The sequence below is a fragment of the Xenopus tropicalis genome, chromosome 7 (assembly GCF_000004195.4).
Source record: "Xenopus tropicalis strain Nigerian chromosome 7, UCB_Xtro_10.0, whole genome shotgun sequence".
In the NCBI taxonomy this organism is placed as follows: Eukaryota; Metazoa; Chordata; class Amphibia; order Anura; family Pipidae; genus Xenopus; species Xenopus tropicalis.
Genome location: NC_030683.2, coordinates 813,246 through 841,077, shown reverse-complemented (window position 1 = coordinate 841,077; position 27,832 = coordinate 813,246). Strand labels below are relative to the sequence as shown.

General features: G+C 50.7%; 2 protein-coding genes across 4 annotated transcripts in view; one reads left to right on the top strand and one right to left on the bottom strand.

Annotated features, from left to right (window-relative positions):
- fam131b (family with sequence similarity 131 member B) overlaps positions 1-4,904 on the top strand; it is a 38,452-nt gene extending 33,548 nt beyond the window's left edge. For all 3 annotated transcript variants that reach the window (XM_031905650.1, XM_031905649.1, XM_031905651.1), the window contains 2 exons: positions 474-605; positions 1,922-4,904. In XM_031905650.1, coding sequence (XP_031761510.1) covers positions 474-605; positions 1,922-2,304 — 515 coding nt within the window. In that variant the 3' untranslated portion in view covers positions 2,305-4,904. The remainder of the gene's footprint in view (positions 1-473; positions 606-1,921) is intronic.
- An 8,827-nt stretch (positions 4,905-13,731) lies between these two features.
- clcn1 (chloride voltage-gated channel 1) overlaps positions 13,732-27,832 on the bottom strand; it is a 33,424-nt gene continuing 19,323 nt past the window's right edge. Inside the window, exons 7-23 of the mRNA XM_031905660.1 lie at positions 24,436-24,514; positions 23,849-23,974; positions 23,098-23,182; positions 22,800-22,901; positions 22,211-22,295; positions 21,789-21,932; positions 21,104-21,173; positions 20,688-20,798; positions 20,378-20,591; positions 19,960-20,093; positions 19,649-19,848; positions 19,417-19,489; positions 18,981-19,063; positions 16,221-16,256; positions 16,016-16,120; positions 15,852-15,938; positions 13,732-14,577 (exon numbers count right to left, since the gene is read on the bottom strand). Coding sequence (XP_031761520.1) covers positions 14,290-14,577; positions 15,852-15,938; positions 16,016-16,120; positions 16,221-16,256; positions 18,981-19,063; positions 19,417-19,489; positions 19,649-19,848; positions 19,960-20,093; positions 20,378-20,591; positions 20,688-20,798; positions 21,104-21,173; positions 21,789-21,932; positions 22,211-22,295; positions 22,800-22,901; positions 23,098-23,182; positions 23,849-23,974; positions 24,436-24,514 — 2,022 coding nt within the window. The 3' untranslated portion in view covers positions 13,732-14,289. The remainder of the gene's footprint in view (positions 14,578-15,851; positions 15,939-16,015; positions 16,121-16,220; positions 16,257-18,980; positions 19,064-19,416; positions 19,490-19,648; positions 19,849-19,959; positions 20,094-20,377; positions 20,592-20,687; positions 20,799-21,103; positions 21,174-21,788; positions 21,933-22,210; positions 22,296-22,799; positions 22,902-23,097; positions 23,183-23,848; positions 23,975-24,435; positions 24,515-27,832) is intronic.

The following is a 27,832-nucleotide window of genomic DNA, read 5'->3' as shown; positions in this document are numbered from 1 at the left end:
ACTGGAGGCTGGAGGTTTCTGGAGGAGATTGGGAGCAGGAGGCTGGAGGGTTCAGGAGGAGATTGGGAACTGGAGGCTGGAGGGTTCGGGAGGAGATTGGGAACTGGAGGCTGGAGGGTTCTGGAGGAGATTGGGAGCAGGAGGCTGGAGGGTTAGGGAGGAGATTGGGAACTGGAGGCTGGAGGGTTCGGGAGGAGATTGGGAACTGGAGGCTGGAGGGTTCGGGAGGAGATTGTGAACTAGAGGCTGGAGGGTTCAAGAGGAGATTGGGAGCAGGAGGCTGGAGGGTTTGGGAGGAGATTGGGAACTGGAGGCTGGAGGGTTCGGGAGGAGATTGGGAACTGGAGGCTGGAGGGTTCGGGAGGAGAAAAGTACTAATACCCCAATATTGGGGTCACCGCCCCCTACTGGCACACTATCCAGTTGTCATTTTTCACCCCCTGTAACCCCCAAACCTCTCTCCATGTCGGCAGGGGTAATGCAGCAATTTGCCATCTCGGAGGCAACGCTCATGGCCTGGTCCTCTATGGACGGGGAGGAAGAGAGCGTCAACTCCAACCAAGAGAGACAGAGTGAGACCTACCAGGAGCTGCTGGAAAACCAGGGTAAGGGGCAATAAATGCCAGAAATGGGGACCCAGTGAAGGAAGAGGGGGATGTGAGAGTTAATGTTAAAGGGGAACTAAAGATCAACAAATGGTAGATATTCTGTACAGTGATGAGCGAATCTGTTCCGTTATGCTTCGCCGAAAAATTTGCGAATCTTTCAAAAGATCTGCGAAACGGCGAAAAATTCACGAAACAGCGAAAATGTCGTGCGGCAAAAAAAATTGTCGCCCGCGGCTATTATTTTGTTGCCTGTGGCTATTATTTTGTTGCACTGCTATTGTTTTGTTGCCCGCGGCTATTATTTTGTTGCACTGCTATTGTTTTGCTGCCCGCGGCTATTATTTTGTCGCCCGTGGCTATTATTTTGTCACACGGCTATTATTTCGTCGCCCGCGGCTATTATTTTGTCACACGGCTATTATTTTGTCGCCCGCGGCTATTATTTTGTTGCCCGCGGCTATTATTTTGTCGCCCACGGCTATTATTTTGACACACGCCTATTATTTAGTCGCCCGCAGCTATTATTTTGTCACACGGCTATTATTTTGTCGCCCGTGACTATTCTTTTGTCGCCCGCGGCTATTATTTTGTCACACGCCTATTATTTTGTCGCCCACGGCTACTATTTTGTCACACGGCTATTCTTTTATCGCCCGCGGCTATTATTTTGTCACACGGCTATTATTTCGTCACCCGCGGCTATTATTTTGTCACACGGCTATTATTTTGTCGCACGCAGCTATTATTTTGTCGGTCGCGGCTATTATTTTGACACACGGCTATTATTTAGTCGCCCGCAGCTATTATTTTTTCACACGGCTATTATTTTGTTGCCTGCGGCTATTATTTTGTCACACGGCTATTTTTTTGTCGCCCACTGCTATTATTTTGTCACACGGCTATTATTTTGTCGCCCGCGGCTATTATTTTGTCACACGGCTATTATTTTGTCGCCTGCGGCTATTATTTTGTCACGCGGCTATTATTTTGTCGCCCGCGGCTATTATTTTGTCGCCCACGGCTATTATTTTCTCACGCGGCTCATATTTTGTCGCCCGCGGCTATTCTTTTGATGCCGGCGACAATTTTTGGACGTGGGGCGCATTTTTCCACGGCAAATTTTTTCATCCGTTTCACTAAACAATCCGCCAATGGCAAAACGCGGAAATTCGCCGCAAATCCATGCCCATCACTAATTCTGTACAATGGGTTGGTGCTTCTGTACTTTACTGTTCCTTATGCCCCCCCTAATGTCTCACTCTGCCCCCCTCTCCTTATATACCCCCCTCTCTCTCTCGTTCTTACCCCTACAGACAACCTTGCCCAGACGCACTCTGATTGCTGGCCGCACTCCTATGTCTCGCAGGGACTGTACTGCCTTGGCTCATCGGAGGCATGGGCCAGCAGCGAGCAGTCTCTGACGGGGTCTCCCGCGCCCCCCGGAGGGCCGGACTCTATCCCGGGCCCCGAGTTTGAGGAGAGACCGCTGGAGAACATCTGTGAGATTAGCTCTCAGTTGCTGCACTCTAAAATCTCCCCCATGGAAGATGACGACGTCTTGTGTCACGACCTGCAGTCTCTGTCGCCCCAGCGAGAGGAAGGCGAGACCCCCCCACACAGCCGCAAAGTGTCCGACGTGGCCACCTCGGGAGTGCAGTCGGGGGAGGAGGAAGAGGAGCGAGAGATGGAGAACTGAGTGTGAGAGTGTGAGAGACTGCCCTGTGTGTCTGGGTGTCATTTATTATGGGGAGCCACAGAGAGGGGGGTGTGAGTCCTTCTGCGGTTGCTATGCAGCAAGGTAGGTAGCGACAGTGTCCCCTGTGGTGGGAAGTCTGTGTTTTTCTAGTGTATTTTATTTCGGGGGGGGTCCGACCCCCCCCATTGTGACACTTTGTGTAACCGTCATGCACGTCCCATTGGCTCCAGCAGGAAGGGGGGGGGGTCAGTGCCATTCATGGGGTGCATGTATTAACCCTACAAGTGCTGAGAGGGTGCAAACACCGATCTGCTCATTCTATGCATTTGGGCGACTGGGGAGGGGGCAACGAGCGGCGCCGAATGTTCCATCGTCCTTTCCATTGGGTTCTGTGTTTGTCTGTGTGACGGGTTCTGCAGTGCGGCCCAGTCTCCCCGCGTTGGTACCGACCCGATCTGCTTTCTCAGGAACTGCTTTTTCCTTTCTCAGTGGGCATTACATTCGGTGGCCAATCAGGGGGCTTTTTATTGAGGTGCCAGTAGCCAGGGCCCCCGGTATTGGTCATTGGTTTTCCCTAAGGGCGCAGTTTTATGCTGCCCTTATGCACGTCAGGAAAGAGCCCCCGGGTGGGGGTATAAGGGGCCAGTGTTGCCACCCTGGGGGGCATATTCTCGGTGAGTGAGTAGTTTAGTTAGTAGAATAGTCAGTAGTTAGGAGACATCTGATTGGTGGGTTCCCTCGGTTAAAGGGGAACTATTTGCAAAATACAGTGAATGTATCGACTAAGGGCTGGGGGGGGGACTCTGTGCTGATAAATGACCCCCAGAACGTGAGAATGTGGTGGCAAAGAACCAACCGGCCGCACTCGTCTTCCCTTGGACCTTGGAATGTTGCGTTGGTCCAACCCGGAGAGATCGGGGGCCCCATTTCTCCAGCAGACTGGATCCAACCTTTGCACTGGCAGCAGAATGGATCCGCCCCTTGCGCCCTGTGGGAGAGGGCGGAGCATCTGGTGGGAGGAGCCTGCTGCGCTGGGGAGGTCTCGCATGCCTTACAGTGACCTCCCCGACCCGACTCATTGCCAAACCCCAAACTGTAACTACGTTCCTGCCAAAGACCCGGCTTCTTTAACCCCATCCCTGCCAAAGAGCTCAAACATTGCTCCTAATTGCCAACAAAAGCCCCCGGGGGCCGCTCTGTTGCCCCACTGCCTGCTGACGCTTAGGATCACTCGACTAACAGGTGACCCAAACCTTGTCATTCATTGGCCAGAATCCTGCAAAGCTTCTCTGTACTTGGTCCCTCCATCTGCAGAGCATTTCCCCCCAGACTCCTGCAGAGTGTTGCTCCGGCGCTTCCTATTCCTGAATGCACTTACCCCCACCCTTAACCCCTGCACAACCTAACGGCCCTCTAGCAAGCTGATTGGCTTGTTCAGGGCAGCACTGTGTTCCAATGGCACGTGGTTTATGGGAGGGGGGCACTGTGGCCTCATGATAACAATATGGCACCGTGGCCCCATGATAGCACCGTGGCCCTATGATAGCACTATGGCACCGTGGCCCCATGATAACAATATGGCACCGTGGCCCCATGATAGCACTGTGGCACCGTGGCCCCATGATAGCACCGTGGCCCCATGATAGCACTATGGCACCGTGGCCCCATGATAGCACTGTGGCCCCATGATAGCACCGTGGCCCCATGATAGCACCGTGGCCCCATGATAGCACCGTGGCCCCATGATAGCACCGTGGCCCCATGATAGCACTGTGGCCCCATGATAGCACGTGGCCCCATGATAGCACCGTGGCCCCATGATAGCACCGTGGCCCCATGATAGCACCGTGGCCCCATGATAGCACCGTGGCCCCATGATAGCACCGTGGCCCCATGATAGCACTGTGGCCCCATGATAGCACTTTTCTGAGAGTTTGCTGTAAAGCGACTCATTGAGAAATATCATTATTTCTGAGTATTTTGTATCATGAGTCGGAATTCTATTGGCCGGAAAGTAAACCTGATACAGATGCAGATCAGTCCAAGTTACAGTGAATTCCATTGGCCGGGGAGCGGGAAGTCTCAGTAATGAAGCAGCAGGTCCCCAGGGCTCTCATTGGCCACTGAGCAACCCAAAACCAACTCCCAGTGTAGACTGCCCAGCACACACTGCCCAACCCAATAGACTGCCCAACATAGACTGCCCAACGCACACTTCCCAACATACACTGCCCAACACACACTGCCCAACACACACTGCCCAACATAGACTGCCCAACACACACTGCCCAACATAGACTGCCCAACACACACTGTCCAACATAGACTGCCCAACATACACTGGCCAACATGGTGCTTCAGCAGATGAAGCAGCTGATCTCCATAGTACATAGATATTGGTTAGGGTGGTCCGGCGAGTCTATATGTGCCACATACGGCCTGTATGGGGGTAATGTACTCCCTACTGTAAATGATAAGGATATTAGAAGTCACTGAGGGTTACAGGACAGGGAGCTCTCTCTATAGAGTATATATGCTTTATGGTCCCTCTGTATATAAAACAATTAGTGGGGGGGGCACCTGTATATAATACAATTAGTGGGGGGGGGGGGGGGGCACCAGTATATAATACAATTAATGGTGGGGGGGCACCTGTATATAATACAATTAATGGTGGGGGGGCACCTGTATATAATACAATTAATGGTGGGGGGGGGGGGGGGGGGCAGCTGTATATAATACAATTAATGGTGGGGGGGGCACCAGTATATAATACAATTAATGGTGGGGGGGCACCTGTATATAATACAATTAATGGTGGGGGGGCACCTGTATATAATACAATTAATGGTGGGGGGGCACCTGTATATAATACAATTAATGGGGGGGGCACCAGTATATAATACAATTAATGGGGGGGGCACCTGTATATAATACAATTAATGGTGGGGGGCACCTGTATATAATACAATTAATGGTGGGGGGGGCACCAGTATATAATACATTTAATGGGGGGGGCACCAGTATATAATACAATTAATGGGGGGGCACCAGTATATACTACAATTAATGGGGGGGCACCAGTATATAATACAATTAGTGGTGGGGGGCACCAGTATATAATACAATTAGTGGGGGGGGCACCAGTATATAATACAATTAATGGTGGGGGGGCACCAGTATATAATACAATTAGTGGGGGGGGGCACCAGTATATAATACAATTAGTGGGGGGGGCACCAGTATATAATACAATTAATGGTGGGGGGGGCACCAGTATATAATACAATTAGTGGGGGGGGCACCAGTATATAATACAATTAGTGGGGGGGGCACAGTATATAATACAATTAGTGGGGGGGCACCAGTATATAATACAATTAGTGGGGGGGGGGGGGCACCAGTATATAATACAATTAGTGGGGGGGGGGCACCAGTATATACAATTAGTGGGGGGGGCACCAGTATATAATACGTGGGGGGGGCACCAGTATATAATACAATAGTGGGGGGGGCACCAGTATATAATACAATTATGGGGGGGGGCACCAGTATATAATACAATTAGTGGGGGGGGGCACCAGTATATAATACAATTAGTGGGGGGGGGGCACCAGTATATAATACAATTAGTGGGGGGGGGGGCACCAGTATATAATACAATTAGTGGGGGGGGGGCACCAGTATAATACATTAGTGGGGGGGCACCAGTATATAATACAATTAGTGGGGGGGGGGGCACCAGTATATAATACAATTAGTGGGGGGGGGCACCAGTATATCTGACTATACAATAGGGATGCACAGAATCCAGTGTTTGTTCGGGATGTGGCTGGATCAGTACCTTTTGCAGTTTGGCGGAACCCGATCTGAACCCATAAAGTCATGTGACTCTGGACAACTGAACATTCGTTTCGTTAATTGATGCAATTTTAAAAATTTTCTCAAAATGCGAATATGCAAATTAGGGTTCAGTTCGGCATCAGCTGACTCTCCTCTGGCCAATCCAGAAACGGAGGATTAAATGCATCCCTATTGCTGCCTATGGGGGCGTATCCCCTCTGTATAGTCACTCTGATAGGCTGACACTGGGACCAATCCCGGCACAGGCTTCTGGCCCCACTGTAGGGTTCAAGCTTAGTGCTACTGGTTGGATCAGTACTTACTGGGCCTCAGAACCGGGCCAAAACGAGCAAATGGGACCAGGTGCGGGAAGTCGGCTCCAGTCCCAAAGCAGCTTTTATGGGGGGTGCAGGGGGCCCTAGAGCCCAATGAGTATGAGCTTTGCCCCCCACAGTTGCCCAGTGACACCCCCTTAGTCCCCCATGATACCACAGGCAGCTCATCTTCCACGTCCTGTTGCCCCAGTCTCTATGGGGAAGGCTTCTAGCCCCGGCATATACCCCATGGTGCTGCTGATAGCCCCCCTATCCCATATGCACAGGGACCCCCACTCTCCTGATTAGGGAACTCTCAGAATCCCCCCCCCCTCAGTGCCCCGGCCGTTACTCTGAATGTATCTCCCCGGGGTAGCAAAGGGTTCCTTCTGCCCCAAACACACAAGTGAAAGGAAGACACTTCCCACCACATCCCATGAGTAGAACTATTGGCCAATGAAGTCACTCAGACCCAGCTTTCCCCAGTGGACCCCTACCAGCACCATCAGTGAAGTTCTTCATGGATTTGTATGGGGCCGGTTAATCATGTTTGGGCCAAATCTGCCCCTCTGTGTTCAGCAACCCCAGTGGTATCTCCTCATGTAGTGCTGGGGGGCCCATGCTCTCCAATATCTGGGGGTTATTTTATGGTTCTGCATTAATGGGCCAGGGAATGGACTGTGTCTCTGCATCAGGACTTATTGGCTGGTTCTGCATTGCTCAATGGGCTGAAGAAAGGTGCCTTTTGGTTGGTGGGGAACGGTGCCTTTTGGTTGGGGGGGAACGGTGCCTGTTGGTTGGGGGGAACGGTGCCTATTGGTTGGTGGGGAACGGTGCCTTTTGGTTGGTGTTGAACGGTGCCTGTTGGTTGGGGGGGGAACGGTGCCTGTTGGTTGGTGGGGAACGGTGCCTGTTGGTTGGGGGGAACGGTGCCTGTTGGTTGGGGGGAACGGTGCCTGTTGGTTGGGGGGGAACGGTGCCTGTTGGTTGGTGGGGAACGGTGCCTGTTGGTTGGGGGGGAACGGTGCCTGTTGGTTGGGGGGAACTGTGCCTGTTGGTTGGGGGGAACGGTGCCTGTTGGTTGGTGGGGAACGGTGCCTGTTGGTTGGGGGGGAACGGTGCCTGTTGGTTGGGGGGAACGGTGCCTGTTGGTTGGGGGGAACGGTGCCTGTTGGTTGGGGGGGGAACGGTGCCTGTTGGTTGGGGGGAACGGTGCCTGTTGGTTGGGGGGGGAACGGTGCCTGTTGGTTGGGGGGAACGGTGCCTGTTGGTTGGGGGGAACGGTGCCTGTTGGTTGGGGGAACGGTGCCTATTGGTTGGGGGGAACGGTGCCTGTTGGTTGGGGGGAACAGTGCCTATTGGTTGGGGGGAACGGTGCCTGTTGGTTGGGGGGGAACGGTGCCTATTGGTTGGGGGGAACGGTGCCTATTGGTTGGGGCAACGGTGCCTATTGGTTGGGGGGGATGGTGCCTATTGGTTGGGGGGAACGGTGCCTGTTGGTTGGGGGGAACGGTGGCCTATTGGTTGGGGGGAATGGTGCCTATTGGTTGGGGGGAACGGTGCCTGTTGGTTGGGGGAACGGTGCCTATTGGTTGGGGGGGATGGTGCCTATTGGTTGGGGGGAACGGTGCCTGTTGTTTGGGGGGAACGGTGCCTATTGTTTGGGGGGAACGGTGCCTATTGGTTGGGGGGAACGGTGCCTGTTGATTGGGGGGAACGGTGCCTATTGGTTGGGGGGAACGGTGCCTATTGGTTGGGGGAACGGTGCCTATTGGTTGGGGGGAACGGTGCCTATTGGTTGGGGTAAATGGTGCCTGTCGATGGGGAACCTCTGCAGAGCCTTCCTGGGAATGGGGGTACCGGCCAGTTGGGGGGCACCAAATCCAATATTTTTGATTCAGAGACTGAATCTTCGCAGAATAACCCTAATTTGCATATTCTAATTTGAGAGAACCAATAACACAACGTCTCGTTCAGTTGCCCAGAGATTAAAGTCACATGAATTTATGGGTTCAGATTTCCTTCGGCCAAACAATTGGGCCTCAGCTGGATGCCGAACTGAATACTGGAGTTGGTGCCTCCCTGGTTACTGGTCAGGGAACCTCAATTAGATCACTGGCCGGTGGTGCCTGGAAATCTCACTGTGTTCATCACTGACTGGGCCCTACAGAACTCTTTATGGGGGGTCAGTGGATTCCCATGGCCTACAGAACTCTTTATGGGGGGTCAGTGGATTCCCATGGCCTACAGAACTCTTTATGGGGGGTCAGTGGATTCCCATGGCCTACAGAACTCTTTATGGGGGGTCAGTGGGATTCCCATGGCCTACAGAACTCTTTATGGGGGGTCAGTGATTCCCATGGCCTACAGAACTCTTTATGGGGGGTCAGGGATTCCCATGGCCTACAGAACTCTTATGGGGGTCAGTGGATTCCCATGGCCTACAGAACTCTTATGGGGGTCAGTGGATTCCCATGGCCTACAGAACTCTTTAGGGGGGGCGTCAGTGGATTCCCATGGCCTACAGAACTCTTTACTGGGGTGTCAGTGGATTCCCATGGCCTACAGAACTCTTTATGGGGGGTCAGTGGATTCCCATGGCCTACAGAACTCTCTGCTGGGGGGTCAGTGGATTCCCATGGCCTACAGAACTCTTTACTAGGGGGTCAGTGGATTCCCATGGCCTACAGAACTCTTTATGGGGAGGGTCAGTGGATTCCCATAGCCTACAGAACTCTTTATGGGAGGGGTCAGTGGGATTCCCATTGGTCTACAGAACTCTCTGCTGGGGGGTCAGTGGATTCCCATGGCCTACAGAACTCTTTATGGGGGGTCAGTGGATTCCCATGGCCTACAGAACTCTTTATGGGGGGTCAGTGGATTCCCATGGTCTACAGAACTCTTTATGGGGAGTCAGTGGATTCCCATGGCCTACAAAACTCTCTACTGAGGGGGTCAGTGGATTCCAATGGCCTACATAACTCTCTGCTGGGGGGGGGGGGGGTCAGTGGATCCAAACTTTGTATTGTTGGATCATTGGCTATAACTTGGCAAAAGTAATCTGTACTTTTGGGTTACTGGTCAGCTCTTTGCCAATTGGTGCTGTTGTGTTGGTGGCCAGCTATGGGCCAAGCGGTACTGTTGGGTTAATGGCCAGCTATGGTCCAAGCGGTACTGTTGGGTTAATGGCCAGCTATGGGCCAAGCGGTACTGTTGGGTTAGTGGCCATTTATGTGCCAAGTGTTACTGTTGGGTTAATGGCCAGCTGTGGGCCAAGCGGTACTATTGGGTAAGGAGAGTGAGGGGCAGAACTTATAAGGGGACCAATATGCAGTAATAAGCTCTACATGTGGGTCACGCTCTGCAGAAGGTTCTGTCGGCCCAATGTCCCAGTCTGAACATAGTCGCAAAGCTCTGCAGGGTTCTGGGGCGGAGGCTCTGTTGTTCTGAACCCATTTTCACAGGGATTTGACTTTTTTTTCATTTCTGATGTTTTAATTCTTCCCTTGTATCTTATGGGACTCCTGGTTTTTATATGTTTCTATATATATATGTACTATGTATGTACAGACATGCACACGTATGTGTATATATACCCCCCGCACGCAGGAGTCGCTATATCCCAGGGGGAGATCTGGTCAGACAGCATGGGGGGGGGGTGCACGGATTAAACAGAACTGACAGACAGGTGTCCTTGCCTTATTGCTCTGTGAGTGAGTGTGAGTGAGTGAGTGGGTGTGAGTGGGTGTGTTTATGTGAGTGTGAGTGTTTGTGTGAGTGAGTAGGTGAGTGGCTGTGTGTGAGTGTCTATGTGAGTGCGTGAGTGTGAGTGTCTATGTGAGTGTTTGTGTGATTGTTTGTGTGAGTGAGTGTGTGAGTGTGAGTGAGTGTCTATGTGAGTGAGTGAGTGTGAGTATGTGCAATAAACCTTTAACTGCACTAAGGGCTAAAGGGTGAGAAGTGGGAGGAGAATGAGCAGGAAAGGTCATGGCGATGGGTGGGAAAGGTCATCGGCTGCCCGGACCCTGCCGGCCAAATGTGCAATGTGCTTGGTGTATGGGATTGGCCTGTAGTGGGGCAAATGGGCAGATAACTGGGGGCTGGGGGAGAGCGACCCAAATAGAATCAGTGCCAGACTGGATCCTAATAACCCCCCACCCTAACACTCTAGGAACCCCACACAAACAAACACAGGGGCTCCAGGAACATGTGACCGCCCCCCATTGGGCCAACCCATATGGCCAACATCAGATATGCGGGAGTTAATAGTGTCGGACACACATCATGTAGGGCCTGGATATCTCCTAGCAACCATTGTAACCGAGGAGGTAATATCAGAAACAAGGAACTGATTGGCGCACGTGAGAAGACTAATCCCCAAAGTGTAAGAGTAAAACAGATGTTGGGGCGATCGGAAATGTAAAGAGGGAAGGAGAAGACTTTGGGGGGATTCACCCAGTACTGCTCAGAGAGCTTGGCTTAGCCAGTCCCGTGTGTGGGTGCTGCCAGTCATGTGATCTGCATCTCTCTGGGTGCTTGTGTCGCCATGTTAGAAATGTGTGAGCTGAATAACTCCGGCTAGTGACTGGCTCAGATCAAGTCAAGTTGCCCAAACCAGTAGCAACATAATTGCCCCCAGAAAGTGAGCCGCTGGGCTTATGCACTGCCCCCTCAGGTTCAAATCTTTTTTCCCATTGATCAGAATCCAAGTGGAACCCATGCCAATGTGAAGACGGGGCAGAGCTGCAGATGAAGGAATAGCCCGGGGGCAGATGAAGGCATAGCCCGGGGGCAGATGAAGGAATAGCCCGGGGGCAGATGAAGGAATAGCCCGGGGGCAGATGAAGGCATAGCCCGGGGGCAGATGAAGGCATAGCCCGGGGGCAGATGAAGGCATAGCCCGGGGGCAGATGAAGGAATAGCCCGGGGGCAGATGAAGGCATAGCCCGGGGGCAGATGAAGGAATAGCCCGGGGGCAGATGAAGGCATAGCCGGGGGCAGATGAAGGAATAGCCCGGGGGCAGATGAAGGCATAGCCCGGGGGCAGATGAAGGCATAGCCCGGGGGCGATGAAGGCATAGCCCGGGGGCAGATGAAGGCATAGCCCGGGGGCAGATGAAGGCATAGCCCCGGGGCAGATGAAGGCATAGCCGGGGGCAGATGAAGGAATAGCCCGGGGCAGATGAAGCATAGCCCGGGGCAGATGAAGGAATAGCCCGGGGGCAGATGATTGAGCATAGCCCGGGGGCAGATGAAGGAATAGCCCGGGGGCAGATGAAAGGCATAGCCCGGGGCAGATGAAGAATTAGCCCGGGGGCAGATGAAGGCATAGCCGGGGCAGATGAAGGCTAGCCGGGCAGATGAAGGCATAGCCCGGGGGCAGATGAAGGAATAGCCCGGGGGCAGATGAAGGCATAGCCCGGGGGCAGATGAAGGCATAGCCCGGGGGCAGATGAAGGCATAGCCCGGGGGCAGATGAAGGAATAGCCCGGGGGCAGATGAAGGAATAGCGCGGGGGCAGATGAAGGCATAGCCCGGGGGCAGATGAAGGCATAGCCCGGGGGCAGATGAAGGCATAGCCCGGGGCAGCCCAGGTCAGTTATTGTTATATAATAAAAGATGAATAAATCAGGATTTGGCCCAAAAGCAGTTTATTTGCCCAATGAATCAGAGAATTTATGTACAAGAATAAGACAAGGCAGGTGATTTAAGGACAGAGTCGCCCTACACGTCCAGCCAATCACAGGCTTTGTACTAAACTTCATATTAAGACTTTATATCTTTTTACATCATTGGAGGCCGAAGCCCCACAGACGAGCGTGTAAACAACGAATCCCACTGGCGGTTTTACGGTGACAGTGGGGGGCGCTGTGGCCAAAGACTGAAATCCATGAACCCCCAAACATTTGTGGGCAATTGCACAGGGTATGGCAACGGCCAAATACTTCCTTCTTCCATCTCCAATTACTATAGCGATCCGGGTCAACCATCCTGCTTGGGGCATCTGTATAGCCCCCTCTAGGGTAATAATACTGTAATAGGGTATAGGTTGTCTTCTGCAGCCAATTGGGATGAAGCTCTGTATGAAATATCCAACCAATGTTCTTACTAGGAGCCTTGGTATAGGCAAAGAACTCAGCCAGCGCCCCTATACTAGATGGCATCAGCGCCCCTATACTATATGGCATCAGTGCCCCTATACTAGATAGCATCAGTGCCCCTATACTAGATGGCATCAGCGCCCCTATACTAGATGGATCAGTGCCCCTATACTAGATGGCATCAGTGCCCCTATACTAGATGGCATCAGCGCCCCTATACTAGATGGCATCAGCCCCTATACTAGATAGCATCAGTGCCCCTATACTAGATAGCATCAGTGCCCCTATACTATATGGCATCAGTGCCCCTATACTAGATGGCATCAGTGCCCCTTAACTAGATGGCATCAGTGCCCCTATACTAGATGGCATCAGCGCCCCTATACTAGATGGTATCAGTGCCCCTATACTAGATGGCATCAGTGCCCCTATACTAGATGGTATCAGTGCCCCTATACTAGATGGCATCAGCGCCCCTATACTAGATGGTATCAGCGCCCCTATACTAGATGGCATCAGCGCCCCTATACTAGATAGCATCAGTGCCCCTATACTAGATAGCATCAGTGCCCCTATACTAGATGGCATCAGTGCCCCTATACTAGATGGTATCAGTGCCCCTATACTAGATGGCATCAGCGCCCCTATACTAGATGTATCAGCGCCCTATACTAGATGGCATCAGCGCCTATACTAGATGGCAATTCATGCCCCGGGATATACTAGATTGCATCAGTGCCCCTATACTAGATGCATCAGTGCCCCTATACTAGATGGCATCAGCGCCCCTATACTAGATGGCATCAGTGCCCCTATACTAGATAGCATCAGTGCCCCTATACTAGATAGCATCAGTGCCCCTATACTAGATGGCATCAGTGCCCCTATACTAGATAGCATTAGTGCCCCTATACTAGATGGCATCAGCGCCCCTATACTAGATAGCATTAGTGCCCCTATACTAGATAGCATTAGTGCCCCTATACTAGATAGCATTAGTGCCCCTATACTAGATCATTAGTGCCCCTGTATACTAGATAGCATCAGTGCCCCTAACTATGATAGATTTAGTGCCCCTATACTAGATAGCATTAGTGCCCCCTATACTAGATAGCATTAGTGCCCCTATACTAGATAGCATTTGTGCCCTATACTAGGCAGTGCCCTATACTAGATAGCATCAGTGCCCCTATACTAGATAGCATTAGTGCCCCTATACTAGATAGCATTAGTGCCCCTATACTAGATAGCATTAGTGCCCCTATACTAGATAGCATCAGTGCCCCTATACTAGATGGCATCAGTGCCCCTATACTAGATAGCATTAGTGCCCCTATACTAGATGGCATCAGCGCCCCTATACTAGATAGCATTAGTGCCCCTATACTAGATAGCATCAGTGCCCCTATACTAGATAGCATTAGTGCCCCTATAGTAGATGGGAAATCCTTATAGTATTTGGCTGGTACCCTACTTGTATGACTGGGTGATCACATGATGACGACAGAACGGGTCGCGCCCATTGGGTGGTAGGTTGGTGCCATATCTGCCCTGGTGGTTGTGGAGTGATTGGATTCCATGTATATTTGCACCATGGGTTGGGCCATGAGGTTCCTTGGGGGTGGGGTGTGGGGGGGACATTGTAAACAGTCAATAGGGGGTATCCATGGTGCCAACAGGTTCCTGTGAGGGGGGCAAGAGTCACAGAATCATAAGGAGGCCGAAGGCTACAGCGGCGCATCTTCATCACTGTGCTCGGTGGAGACATGGAAGTCCTTGAGAATTTGGGAGACGTTCTCTGACCCCTGCCCTGATAGATCGTCCAGCTCCGAGTCTGGCGTGGCCAGGTTTGTGGGGTCATCGGGCAGCATGGAAGGGTCAGGGGAAGGGGGCGACTTGGGCGCTGGTCTGTGGGAATTCTTCTGGGACATCGACCTCCTGCCGTCCCGAAAACTGGCCAAAGGGGGGCGCAGGCGAACCCCTGATTGGGCCGTTCCTTCAATGGCCTTTTGCAGCTACAGGGGGAAATGAGGGGAAAAGGTGAAAGTATTTAAGGTAAAATGGTTTATACCTTACCTTGGGGTAACAGTCACCCTGCTATAGTTCCAGGGGTACCCAGGGCACAAATAAGCACTCACCCCAAATCCCCCCCTAACTGGCCTTCAGGCTGAGCCCCCTTAGCCCATAACAAGGTTACAGATATATAGAAACATTGGGTGGGTAACAGTCACCCCGCTATAGTTCCAGGGGTACCCGGGGCACAAATAAGCACTCACCCCAAATCCCCCCCCTAAACTGGCCTTCAGACTGGGCCCCCTTAGCCCATAACAAGGTTACAGATATATAGAAACATTGGGGTAAACGTCACCCTGCTATAGTTCCAGGGGTACCCAGGGCACAAATAAAGCACTCACCCCAAATCCCCCCCTAACTGGCCTTCAGACTGGGCCCCCTTAGCCCATAAACAAGGTTACAGATATATAGAAACATTGGTGTAACAGTCACCCCGCCTATAGTTCCAGGGGGTACCCAGGGCACAAATAAGCACTCACCCTAAATCCCCCCCGAACTGGCTTCAGGCTGGGCCCCCTTAGCCCATAACAAGGTTACAGATATATAGAAACATTGGCGGTAACAGTCACCCTGCTATAGTTCCAGGGGTACCCAGGGCACAAATAAGCACTCACCCCAAATCCCCCCCTAACTGGCCTTCAGGCTGGGCCCCCTTAGCCCATAACAAGGTTACAGATATATAGAAACATTGGGGTAACAGTCACCCCGCTATAGTTCCAGGGTACCCAGGGCACAAAAGCACTCACCCCAAATCCCCCCTAACTGGCCTTCAGGCTGGGCCCCCTTAGCCCATAACAAGGTTACAGATATATAGAAACATTGGGGTAACAGTCACCTGCTATAGTTCCAGGGTACCCAGGGCACAATAAGCACTCACCCCAAATCCCCCCCTAACTGGCCTTCAGGCTGGGCCCCCTTAGCCCATAACAAGGTTACAGATATATAGAAACATTGCGGTAACAGTCACCCCGCTATAGTTCCAGGGGTACCCAGGGTACAAATAAACACTCACCCCAAATCCCCCCCTAACTGGCCTTCAGGCTGGGCCCCCTTAGCCCATAACAAGGTTACAGATATATAGAAACATTGGGGTAACAGTCACCCTGCTATAGTGGTATTATTCCAACTAGCTTTAATGCTGGTCCCCCAGCCAATGATTTAAGCCCCTTGGGGTCCAACCCCACAGTTTGGGGGGCACTAGTCTAAACCCTCTCACCTCTTTCAAAGCGATGACTCCTCTGAGTTTGCCCCCGTGGGTGATGTAGGCCTGACTGAGGCCGAGGAGTGAGAAGAGAGTGTGAGTCTGAGGAGAAGAGACAGTTGGTGAGTATCTGTAGAGCTGGGGGGCTGCTTAGCGCTACTCAGCAGGAGGGCCCCTACCTTATGAAGGGACGTTCGCTCCACAAGCTGGAATGGTGACGGGTCAATCAGGCAACTGTCGAATGAAGCCGGTCGGGCAAGTTCCTGCTGCTCCCACACAGCGATCTGCAAACACAAAGCTCAGTGTAGGGCCCCTATGGGGTGCAATGTGTTTGTGGGTGCATGGGGGGGGGTCCTAATCATGAACAAGACAAGGGCTTCTTACCTCTTCGGGTGTCATTGTTTCCTCAGGCTCCGGTTCCTGCAAAGAGGAGGGGGGGGCACAAAAATATTTATAATTGATGTCACTGTAACAACCAAATGTAAAGATCCTTTATTGGTATCTCAGGGCTCAGATCTCTGACAACAAGGTTTTAGGCCTAAAAGTGGCCCCTTTGTCCAACTCAGGCCCCTCAGTAGGGCAAGATGGAGACAGTAGGGCAAGATAGGACAGTAGGGCAAGATGGAGACAGTAGGGCAAGATGGGGACAGTAGGGCAAGATGGGGACAGTAGGGCAAGAAGGAGACAGTAGGGCAAGAGGAACAGTAGGGCAAGATGGAGACAATGGAGACAGTAGGACAAGAAGGAGACAGTAGGGGCAAGATGGAGACAGTAGGGCAAGATGGAGACATTAGGGCAAGATGGAGACAGTAGGGCAAGATGGAGACATTAGGGTAAGATGGAGACAGTAGGGCAAGATGGGGACAGTAGGGCAAGATGGAGACATTAGGGCAAGATGGAGACAGTAGGGCAAGATGTAGGACATAGGGTAAGATGGAGACAGTAGGGCAAGATGGGGGACAGTAGGGCAAGATGGAGACATTAGGGCAAGATGGAGACAGTAGGGCAAGAAGGAGACAGTAGGGCAAGATGGAGACAGTAGGACAAGAAGGAGACAGTAGGGCAAGATGGAGACAGTAGGCAAGAAGGAGACAGTACGGCAAGATGGAGACAGTAGGGCAAGATGGAGACATTAGGGTAAGATGGAGACAGTAGGCAAGATGGGGACAGTAGGGCAAGATGGAGACATTAGGGCAAGATGGAGGCATTAGGGCAAGATGAGACATTAGGGTAAGATGGAGACAGTAGGCAAGATAGGGACAGTAGGGCAAGATGGAGGCAGTAGGGCAAGATGGAGACATTAGGCAAGATGGAGACAGTAGGACAAGAAGAGACAGTAGGCAAAGATGGAGACAGTAGGGCAAGATGGAGACATTAGGGCAAGATGAGACAGTAGGGCAAGATGGAGACAGTAGGGCAAGATGGAGACATTAGGGTAAGATGGAGACAGTAGGGCAAGATGGGGACAGTAGGGCAAGATGGAGACATTAGGGCAAGATGGAGACAGTAGGGCAAGATGTAGACATTAGGGTAAGATGGAGACAGTAGGGCAAGATGGGGGACAGTAGGGCAAGATGGAGACATTAGGGCAAGATGGAGACAGTAGGGCAAGAAGGAGACAGTAGGGCAAGATGGAGACAGTTAGGACAAGAAGGAGACAGTAGGGCAAGATGGAGACAGTAGGACAAGAGGAGCATAGGGCAAGATGGAGACAGTAGGGCAAGATGGAGACATTAGGGTAAGATGGAGACAGTAGGGGCAAGATGGGGACAGTAGGGCAAGATGGAGACATTAGGGCAAGATGGAGGCATTAGGGCAAGATGGAGACATTAGGGTAAGATGGAGACAGTAGGGCAAGATAGGGACAGTAGGGCAAGATGGAGGCAGTAGGACAAGATGGAGACAGTAGGACAAGATACAAGATGGAGACAGTAGGGCAAGATGGAGACATTAGGGTAAGCTGGAGACAGTAGGGCAAGATAGGGACAGTAGGGCAAGATGGAGACAGTAGGACAAGAAGGAGACAGTAGGGCAAGATGGGGACAGTAGGGTAAGATGGAGACAGTAGGGCAAGATGGAGGACAGTAGGGCAAGATGGAGACAGTAGGACAAGATGGAGACAGTAGGACAAGATGGAGACAGTAGGGCAAGATGGAGGCAGTAGGACAAGATGGAGACAGTAGGACAAGATACAAGATGGAGACAGTAGGGCAAGATGGAGACAGTAGGGCAAGATGGAGACAGTAGGATAAGATGGAGACAGTAGGGCAAGATGGAGACAGTAGGGCAAGATGGAGGCAGTAGGACAAGATGGAGACAGTAGAGCAAAATGGTTATAGTAGGGAAAGATGGAGTTGAGCAAGATGGAGACAGTAGGGCAAGATGGAGACAGTAGGACAAGATGGAGACAGTAGGGTAAGATGGAGGCAGTAGGACAAGATGGAGACAGTAGGACAAGATACAAGATGGAGACAGTAGGGCAAGATGGAGACAGTAGGGCAAGATGGAGACAGTAGGATAAGATGGAGACAGTAGGGCAAGATGGGGACAGTAGGGCAAGATGGAGACAGTAGGGCAAGATGGAGACAGTAGGGCAAGATGGGGACAGTAGGGCAAGATGGAGACATTATAGCAAAATGGTTATAGTAGGGAAAGATGGAGTTGAGCAAGATGGAGACAGTAGGGCAAGAAGGAGACAGTAGGACAAGATGGAGACAGTAGGGCAAGATGGAGACATTAGGGTAAGATGGAGACAGTAGGGCAAGATGGAGTTGAGCAAGATGGAGACCACTATGTATCAGTGTTGCCTGATAAAGGCTGAAAGACAACTCCAAGCTAAATGGTGCCAGGATTGATGTTGTGGGACAGTAATATTTTACATAAATAATGGCCCCAGTAGGGGGCACTTGCTACACAGATGAATGAATAGTATTTATCATTAGGATCAGCACCTGATTTATTCTGAATTCTTCCCCCTGAACATTGAATCCCCGCCCACTGTGGAGCGTTTATCCTCCGATTCCCATTCACCAGGAGGCTACAATTGCCCAAAGCAACACTTTTACACTGTGACAGGATTTGCCCTGCTTATTAATTGCCCCTTGTATTGCACCATCTGAGCACAGACCCAGAAATTCCTCTGACCTGTGGTGTATCTTGTGGTTTCGGCTCCTCAGAGCTGCAGAAGATTCTGTGAATTGCAGCACGAAACCTTCCGCAGGAACTTTCTGGGAAAAGAAAGAAAGTTGGACAAGAAACCAGTAAAATCCCAGATGGCAGATAAAGAACTTTCTACTGCACTGACAGAATGGAGTGAGGGCTCTAGATATTCTAGATCTTTGCAGCAAGAACTATTCCTTCCATCTTCTCCCCACTGGTGATACCAAGTTCTTACCCAAGAGCTGAGAACATTTACCCTCAGAAGAACAGCTGATACAACTATTCTGCCCCAATGCCCTCATCTGGTGTTGGCATGGAGGATATTTTCCTTCTCTCTGTTGCTTTGGCCCCAGCCATGATAGTTATGGAGAACTGCTCTTGATGTTTTTGGTTCCCAAGAGAAGTTAGTGTGGTGGGTTACCTGGCTGTGCCGGGGGGCTCGGAGGCTCCACTGTATTATTTGAGGGGATGGGACCATTGCATTCTTCAACAGGCTGGAGAAACAAGAAAATGGCATCACATTGTGCACCTTGACTCTCTCTAAGGAAGAAGTGGAGGCTCTTAATATTATCGAGGGTCCTGGTTCTTCAAGGGGCACCAAGGAACCCTATAAGCCCCCGTCACTAATGGCCTTCTCTGCTTTCATTTCTCACCTCTTTCTTCTCTTCCTCTTCACCCGCCGTCTCTTCCTCATCCACATATTTGAACGAGTCTCTTTTTCCTGCTACATCGGCAGCCCTTTGCCCTCTGTACGGTGGAGATGCAAGATGCTCCCTTCGCTCTCGACTGAGGAGTCTCTCCAACAGGGCAGTGATCTCGGACCTTTCCACGGAGCCCAGTAGGACCATACTATCTGCAAGACACGGTATCGCTCACTGACTGTGCTCTGGGCGATGGGACCAGTTCTGGGTTCTAGAGATGCAGATTTCCAGTAGATAAACCCAAACTGCCCAAAGCTCTCTACCTGCTGACTCCACCAGGGGCATCGTTTTGTGGGTGCAGCTTTGCAGGACCTTCAGCAGGTCTCCATAGGAGCAGCATGACGTGATGTAATGGATGTCTCGGACCATGATGTCTTCTACAAAGATGTTGTATTTACTGGTGGAAAGAGAAATTGGTGGAAGAGAATTACACCCTCCCATAAAGCAAAAGGGACACTGCATAGATGTATTTATAAGTATAAACAGTAATTGGTATAACATTGGAGCAATAGCCGGGCCACCTACCTTGTGGGACCTACCTCTTGTCAGCTCAGCATGGAGAGAACAGAATTTATTGTTAGGAGGCTTTTCAAGATTCTGGCAATAGATTGGCTGAGCAGCGATTGGAGAAGGTTTCCATGCTACTTACATACATACATCCGGCAGAAAGGTAGGTCTCACCTAACATGGCACGAGGAAAGATCCGGTAGGTATGGCAGCCTCTTGGTCTGGATGATGGAGTCGTACAAACTTGGCTGAAGATTCTGGGCAACAACATTGGCCATAATGACGGAGATCAGCATGGGAAGGATGTGAGAGATCTGCCCGGTCAGCTCAAAGCAGATCACGGCGGTGGATACGGTGTGTGTGACAGCCCCTGTCAGAGCTGCAGCTCCTAGGGAACAACCAATAGGGAGAGGCGTTAGTTGGGATCAAGCTGCAGCTTCCAATGAGAGACCAGGGAGGTTCCCAAGGGTGGCAAGATAATCACCAATCACTGCGTAGCCTCCAGGGACGATCTTGTAGACAATCCCATCGAAGAGAATCCCATTGGGGAAGAGATAAGCCATTAGCTCCCCGACTAACCGCCCAAAGGCCGCCCCTGCGGAACAAGGGAAATGCTCAGCCCCTGCTCGTTGTGTAACAAGTCTTCTCCATAAAATGTGGCTCGACAAAAACTCCAATGCTCTTTAATCCCTAACCCTCCAAACTCAAAGCCAGGAGAAAGTAGAGTCACAGAGAGAACAGAGACAGGATTTGGGCACGAGGGACATCTCCACCAAGGAGAGGGTACATTTACATTGGCATTAATAGGAAAAACAAAAATGATTCCCCCTTTCCACCCCACAGTGACCTGCTGGGTTGTTCTAATGGCCAACCAAATTACCTTGCCCACCAATCTCTTACCGAGCACAAAGACTGGCATGAAGGTGCCACAGGGTATTGGCATTGTAGTAGCGATGACCGACATCATGAACTATAGAGGGAAACACAAGAGCATAGAAGTTATTAAGGAGAAGCTGCTGCATTGGATCACTCTGCCCCCTACATGTTACATATATATTGCCCAGTCCTGGCCTATCCACGTTACATACAGGGCTCACTCTGGTCTATATTGCCCAGTCCTGGCCTATCCATGTTATATAGGGAGCTCACTCTGGTCTATATTGCCCAGTCCTGTCTTTTCCACGTCCCATCTTTATTTCTCCCTGCACTGATGGCTCCAGACATTCCAGCCCAAGTTTATCACAAAGGCCCCCAGTTGCTCATATCCTTCCAGGAACATTGTTGCCCCAGATGTGCCCCCACAGAGCCACTGGACTCCAGTTCCAGAAGCATCATGATGGAAACCCACACTCCATTCTATGTTCCACTACGGAGACCAGACCAAGTGTAAATATGAGATGTCTCAGTGAAGTCCCATTAAGGCAAAGAGAATCCAATAAGTGCCACCAATTTCCACTGTACAATTAAGATTCCCCATATTCCTATAGAGATGATTCTCCCACCCTGAGTGCATCTGCCCCAGGCCAAAGCCCCCGTTCTCCCGGTCACAGGTAGGTGTGAGTTGACGGACAAGTGGGTGACTTACCTTCATGACGAAGAAGAGCGGCAGAGTGATGAAGACATTGGGATAGACGAAAGCAGCAGAACGGCCGAGCTCTGAGGGGTCCCCCGAATATTTTGTCCACGTGTGGTTATCAAACAGGACACTGATACTCTCCCGAGGCATGAGCTGTGGGGCAGTTAGAGAAAGCCCCCACGTGAGACAGGGCAAGAACGTGATAGTGTGGGGGGAAAAGAAACATAAGGGGCAGTTGTTGGAGGTTCCAGTTCCAGTTGGGGTGAAATAAAGACAAACTTGCAATGTGTTTTGCCCATAAAAATACCCTGAGACCCCAAAATGTTTGGGTTGAGCAGGTAGGTCGTGCCTTGTGTGTGGGCAAATGACCAACATGTATGCCACCGGGGGGTTGTATTAGTGACTCTCGCTGAGGGGCAGGGGGCACTTACCGCTCCAGCCATATACTGCCCAAAGCCCGGCGGGAAGGTGAGAGTCGCAATGCAGAAGGTAACGGCGGCCGGATAGATGAAACGACTGGAACAGAAAGTAAAAAGAGAAGGAAATGAATCAACTTCCTGTTAGAATTCCCTCATTTCATTAAATGGGATTTTAGAAAATACTGCCCCCTCTCTCTCCTGCTCCCTAATTACTGCATCGTTAGAGCAATTAAAAGTGTTTGATAGGACCTGCCCTCATAAAGCCATGCTGATTCCTACCCATAATGCCATTCTCTTCCATGTGATCCCTTAAAAACCTTCAGAGGACCCCTACAGATGTCAGACTCACTGGTCTGCAATTGCCAGGCTGAGATCAGCTTTCCTCTGAGAAGATTAGAAAAAGCAGCTTGGCTAAAGCAGAACCCAGTTGTAGTTTCTGATCAGCGGAACAAAAAGTTGTGGCTAACTCATTCCAGTCCTTGGCTAGTGAGCCAAGAAAAGGGATTTGGCTCGGAAAAGGAAAATGTTCAAGAGGAAAAGTCAATGAAGAACTCCTGGCCCATTTGGGTCGATGTGTAGAGGCCTAGAGCGTATCACTTACTAACGACTGAGGAAGCTGCTCAGGGTCTGGTTGCTTCGGATCCCTTCCACCACTTGCCGATTCATGAACACAAAGAAAGCACCAAGGAATCCAGAGCAGATTCTGCAAAGGAGCATGAATGGTTATACCCAGCATGCAATGGGCCAGATCCTACTGGATGAGAAACGCTTATGTCCTGGTTCATCTTATGGGGAAAGTTAGAAATGAACTAGGAGATACCTTTTTCTCATGGCACTGAATCCGGCCCAGTAAAACAGACTAACCAACCAGCCCCCATAATGATATGAGCACATCTTACCCAATCACAGCGAATGCCGGGAGTTCCTGGAGGTCAAAGGGAAACTCCATGCGGAAATTGGTACGAAAGAGAGCTGTGATGGTAACTGGAAGAGAAGGAAAAAACACTTAGTACCTATGTCTGGGCTTAGGTGGGACCTACCGATAGAGGCTATAAAATGGATAGTTTGAGAGGAGCTTCTGGGATTGACCGAGGTCCAACTATAGTCATTTTAGTCTAAAGATGGCAAAAGGTAAGCCCTACATATAGTCATTCTAAGTCATTCCAGTCTTTATAACGTGAATAGTTGGAAGAAGAAGGAGACAATGTTGGAGGCCCAGCTATAGTCATTATAAGGTGAACAGTTGGAAGATGAAGGAGACATTGTTGGAGGCCCAGCTATAGTCATTATAAGGTGAATAGTTGGAAGATGAAGGAGGGTAATCAAGGCCCAGCTATAGTCATTATAAGGTGAATAGTTGGAAGAAGAAGGAGACAATGTTGGAGGCCCAGCTATAGTCATTATAAGGTGAACAGTTGGAAGATGAAAGAGACATTGTTGGAGGCCCAGCTATAGTCATTATAAGGTGAACAGTTGGAAGATGAAGGAGACACTGTTGGAGGCCCAGCTATAGTCATTATAAGGTGAATAGTTGGAAGATGAAGGAGGGTAATCGAGGCCCAGCTATAGTCATTATAAGGTTCATAGTTAGATAGACAAGTGATAGACAAGTGAATGTTCCTATAAATTTCACGTGAAGCATCTACCCACCTGCATCCTTGTTCCACACGGCGAATACTCGGAACATGAAGGCACTAAAGGTGGCAGCGAAGAAACCGCGCCAGTAGTTCCTTACCGCAAAATAAGAAGAGGTCACCTCAATGCTGAACAAAACACCTGTAGGAGATGGAGAGGGCAGGAGAAAACCGCATAAAATACATTAAGGGCAAAGTATCTGTTTCTTTCAGCTGTGACCCAGGATCTAATGCTCCCCTACCCCAATTGTGTGTGTTCCTGCCCTTACCCTGTGTCACCTGTATAACTGCCCTCCACTGTGCTCCTGAGTGTATTTACCCCCTACCCCTATTGGGTATGTTCCTACCAGTTCCCTTACCCTGCTCCTATTTAATCTTCCTCACACTAGTCCCAAGTCTGCTAAACTATTGCCCCCTATGGGGTATCTTAATTTTGTTTCTGCCCATGTCCAGATGGTGATCCAGTCCTGGATTTCCTTCTTTTGTACTTTATACTCCAGGGTAGTAGGTATTTAGTACCATTACCCTGCTGGAGCTATGGAGAGTGTTGGCCTCTCTGAATGTGATCATTTTCTCAGTTTTGAGCCATATCCTATCACTTGCCTCCCAGGGGGGTTCCGAAACAGCATCCAACCCCAACGGCACATCCCACAGTGAGAACGTCGGTGTAATAATAAGCTTGCTACTGAGAGATGATGGGAGAACACATGACACAACCAGGAGACCGACACCGTCAGGAAGACAGTCAGATATATCCATAACCATGAAAAGAGGCCAATTACAGCCAGGAGAGAAAAATACCATCAAGAAAGGCACCACCAGTAGAGAGTAACACCACCACCATGGAGAGAGACACCAAGCCACCAGGAGGGAGTAACAAAACCACACCATTAGAAGAGAGTAAGTCCACCATGGAGAGAGGCACCACACAACCAGGAGAGAGTAGGGCCACCATTGGGAGAAGCACCACATCATCAGAAGAGAGTAAGTCCACCATTGAGAGAAGCACAACACCATCAGGAGAGAGTAAGTTCACAATTGAGAGAAGCACCATACCATCAGGAGATAGTAAGTCCACCATTGGGAGAGGAACAATGCCACCAGGAGAAAGTAAGTCCACCATTGAGAGAGAAACAATGCCACAAGGAGATAGTAAGTCCACCATTGGGAGAGGAACAATGCCACCAGGAGAGAGTAAGTCCACCATTGGGAGAGGAACAATGCCACCAGGAGAGAGTAAGTCCAACATTGGGAGAGGAACAATGCCACCAGGAGAGAGAAAGTCCACCATTGAGAGAAGCACCACAGCACCAGGAGAGAGTAAGTCCAACATTGGGAGAGGAACAATGCCACCAGGAGAGAGTAACATCAACACGGAGAGAGGCACCATGCCACCACAAGAGAGTAAGGCAACCATGGAGAGAGACATCACAAAACAGAAGATGTAATATCCACCCAGAGAGAAAGAGAAGCAGAAATGTCAAAGGGAAGATATAGGGAATATTCCAGGTGAACAGAGAGAAGCACAAGTTGGGCAGAAAAAGTGCATGTTAAAAAGTAAGGAAATTATAACTCCTGTGAGACAGACACTTTGAGACAAGCGGACATGACAGACAGTGAGAGAGATGTAAGTAGTATGAGGCACTAAACCACAAGTAGCATTAGAAGGAGCCCCCTGTCTGGACAGGAGAGGCCACACAGAACACAAGAGTGTGAAATGTGAGAATTAGCATGAGATTGGCTTGAGAAAACGAGACTGCAATACAGGAAGGAGACTGCATGAAGAAATGCATTATAAAGTGAGAGTAACTCAAAAAAGCAGAAGGCCAAACAGATTATCAGACAGTGGAAAAGGGGCAAGAGAGCTACAGGTCTTTTTCTTGCAGGGGCAGGAGCAGAATTCAATGCAGAGAGAGAAGCTGGGATCTTCGGCAGAGAAAAGCCCAACTCCAACTCCCTCTAAGAAGTTTCCAGCCCCCCAATAGAAGGTTACAAGGAACAACTCCTCGAGAAGGTCAATATCCCCCATAGGTTTTCAGTTTCCCATGAGAAGGTCTTGGAATATTCCTAAACCCTGGGAGAAGCTTCCAAACCTAGAAGTTCCCAACTGTATGTAAGAAGGTCGCAATGCCCTAGGGAAGGGGTTGTTTATTCTGCTCCTGCCCTTGCCTGTATCTCCCTGTGCCTCTCTCTTGGGCAAGTGAAACACAAAGTGGTATTTGGGGTAACACAGAGGGGAGGGGTTCAGCACTTGCCTCCCATGGGCGCAGCAAAGCAGCATCCAACCCCAACAGCGCAGGCAGCGGGTAACATTTCCAGAATCCGCAACGGATCCTAAGTGGGGTGTTATATACATGTATATATCGGGCTTTATACAGGGGGGGCACATATATGTACAGACACAAACAGGGTTTCACTAACATACAGTGCCCAGGGAAATGCCCCATAGCAACCAAATCCCATAGACTCATGATGGCTAAGTGCTGATTGGTCAATACTGTATAAGCAAACGAGTAAATGAGAACCAGAAAGTCTTAAAGCAACAGAAATAATCTCACACATATGGGCAGTGCCGGGGGTAAGCCTATGGGCAGTGCCGGGGGTAAGCCTATGGGCAGTGCCGGGGGTAAGCCTATGGGCAGTGCCGGGGGTAAGCCTATGGGCAGTGCCGGGGGTAAGCCTATGGGCAATGCCGGGGGTAAGCCTATGGGCAATGCCGGGGGTAAGCCTATGGGCAGTGCCGGGGGTAAGCCTATGGGCAGTGCCGGGGGTAAGCCTATGGGCAGTGCCAGAGGTAAGCCTATGGGCAGTGCCGGGGGTAAGCCTATGGCAGCCCCCGGTACATCGGCATCACCTGACAGTTCCCATGGTCAAACCAAACAACACAATCATGTGGCAAACGGGATATGCCCCGGGGGTGTGAGGGGGGGCATTAAACCTATAGTGGTCTCTGTTATGGGATTGTTGGGGGGCTGCTTTCAGGCTACTGACCAGCCGGTCTGACCTGCCATTTGGCCCCCGGCCTCTGGTTTGAGCAGTGCACCTTAGGTATCTCTATAGCCCCCAGGTTTTGGCCTCACTATCTAGTAGCCATTATGGCCCATCACCCTCTCCATATTGTTACAGCAATCCCTCTGGGCAATCCTTCTGCCCCATCGTGCCCCATCTTCCAGCTGTCCTATCTGTTCCATTTAACCTCACTTTCTTTCTTTAGCCTTTATCAGCCCCTTCCATTCTATAATGTTTATAGTTCCAGTCACCCCCCCCTTGCTCCTTCCTGTTCCGGTTCCTCAATATACCCCATGAGGTTCTAACCCCCAAGGCCAATGGTGGAACTAGATGTTACTGGCCCCTACGGCACAATCAGTTTAGAGCCCAATAAATAATATTGATGAGTTGACTTTTCCTACTACAATATATTGACATTGCTCAATAATTAGAGCCCCACTGGGCCCTTTACACTCCTGGGCCACCCAGCAACCCCAGGGGCAGCTCCCTCTGTAGTTACCCCCCCATAGTTACGCCCCCGTAGTTATGCCCCTGCTCTAGTTCCCCCATGCTCTGTCTCTTTCTTCGAAAATCTTCTCTTGCAGGGTTCTCCTGAAGATTTCATTCCACCATTGCCTACTTCATCCCATTCCATCTTCTATTTGCCCTCCCTTGCCTGATCCTGTTAGCTTCCATCCAAGCCCTTCCTCTGCCCCTCCTATTCCAGCTCCAGTACCATCTTCCTTCTGGTTCCTGCCATTCCAGTTTCCAGCCAGATGTCCAACTGTTCAGCCTATTGGCCTCTACCTGCACCTTCTAGTCTCAAGTTCCTCCTCAAGTTTCTCCTCAAGTTCTTCCTCAAGTTCCTCCAGCCTGTTCTATCCACCTCTCCACCTACCCCCACGCTGTCCTTTCCAAGCCTCCATGTTCATCTCTCTCTGTAACTGCACCCCAGGATGGGGCAGAGGGGAGGGCGTGGTTAGTAAATGGCCCTCCCCCTGAGAAACAGGCA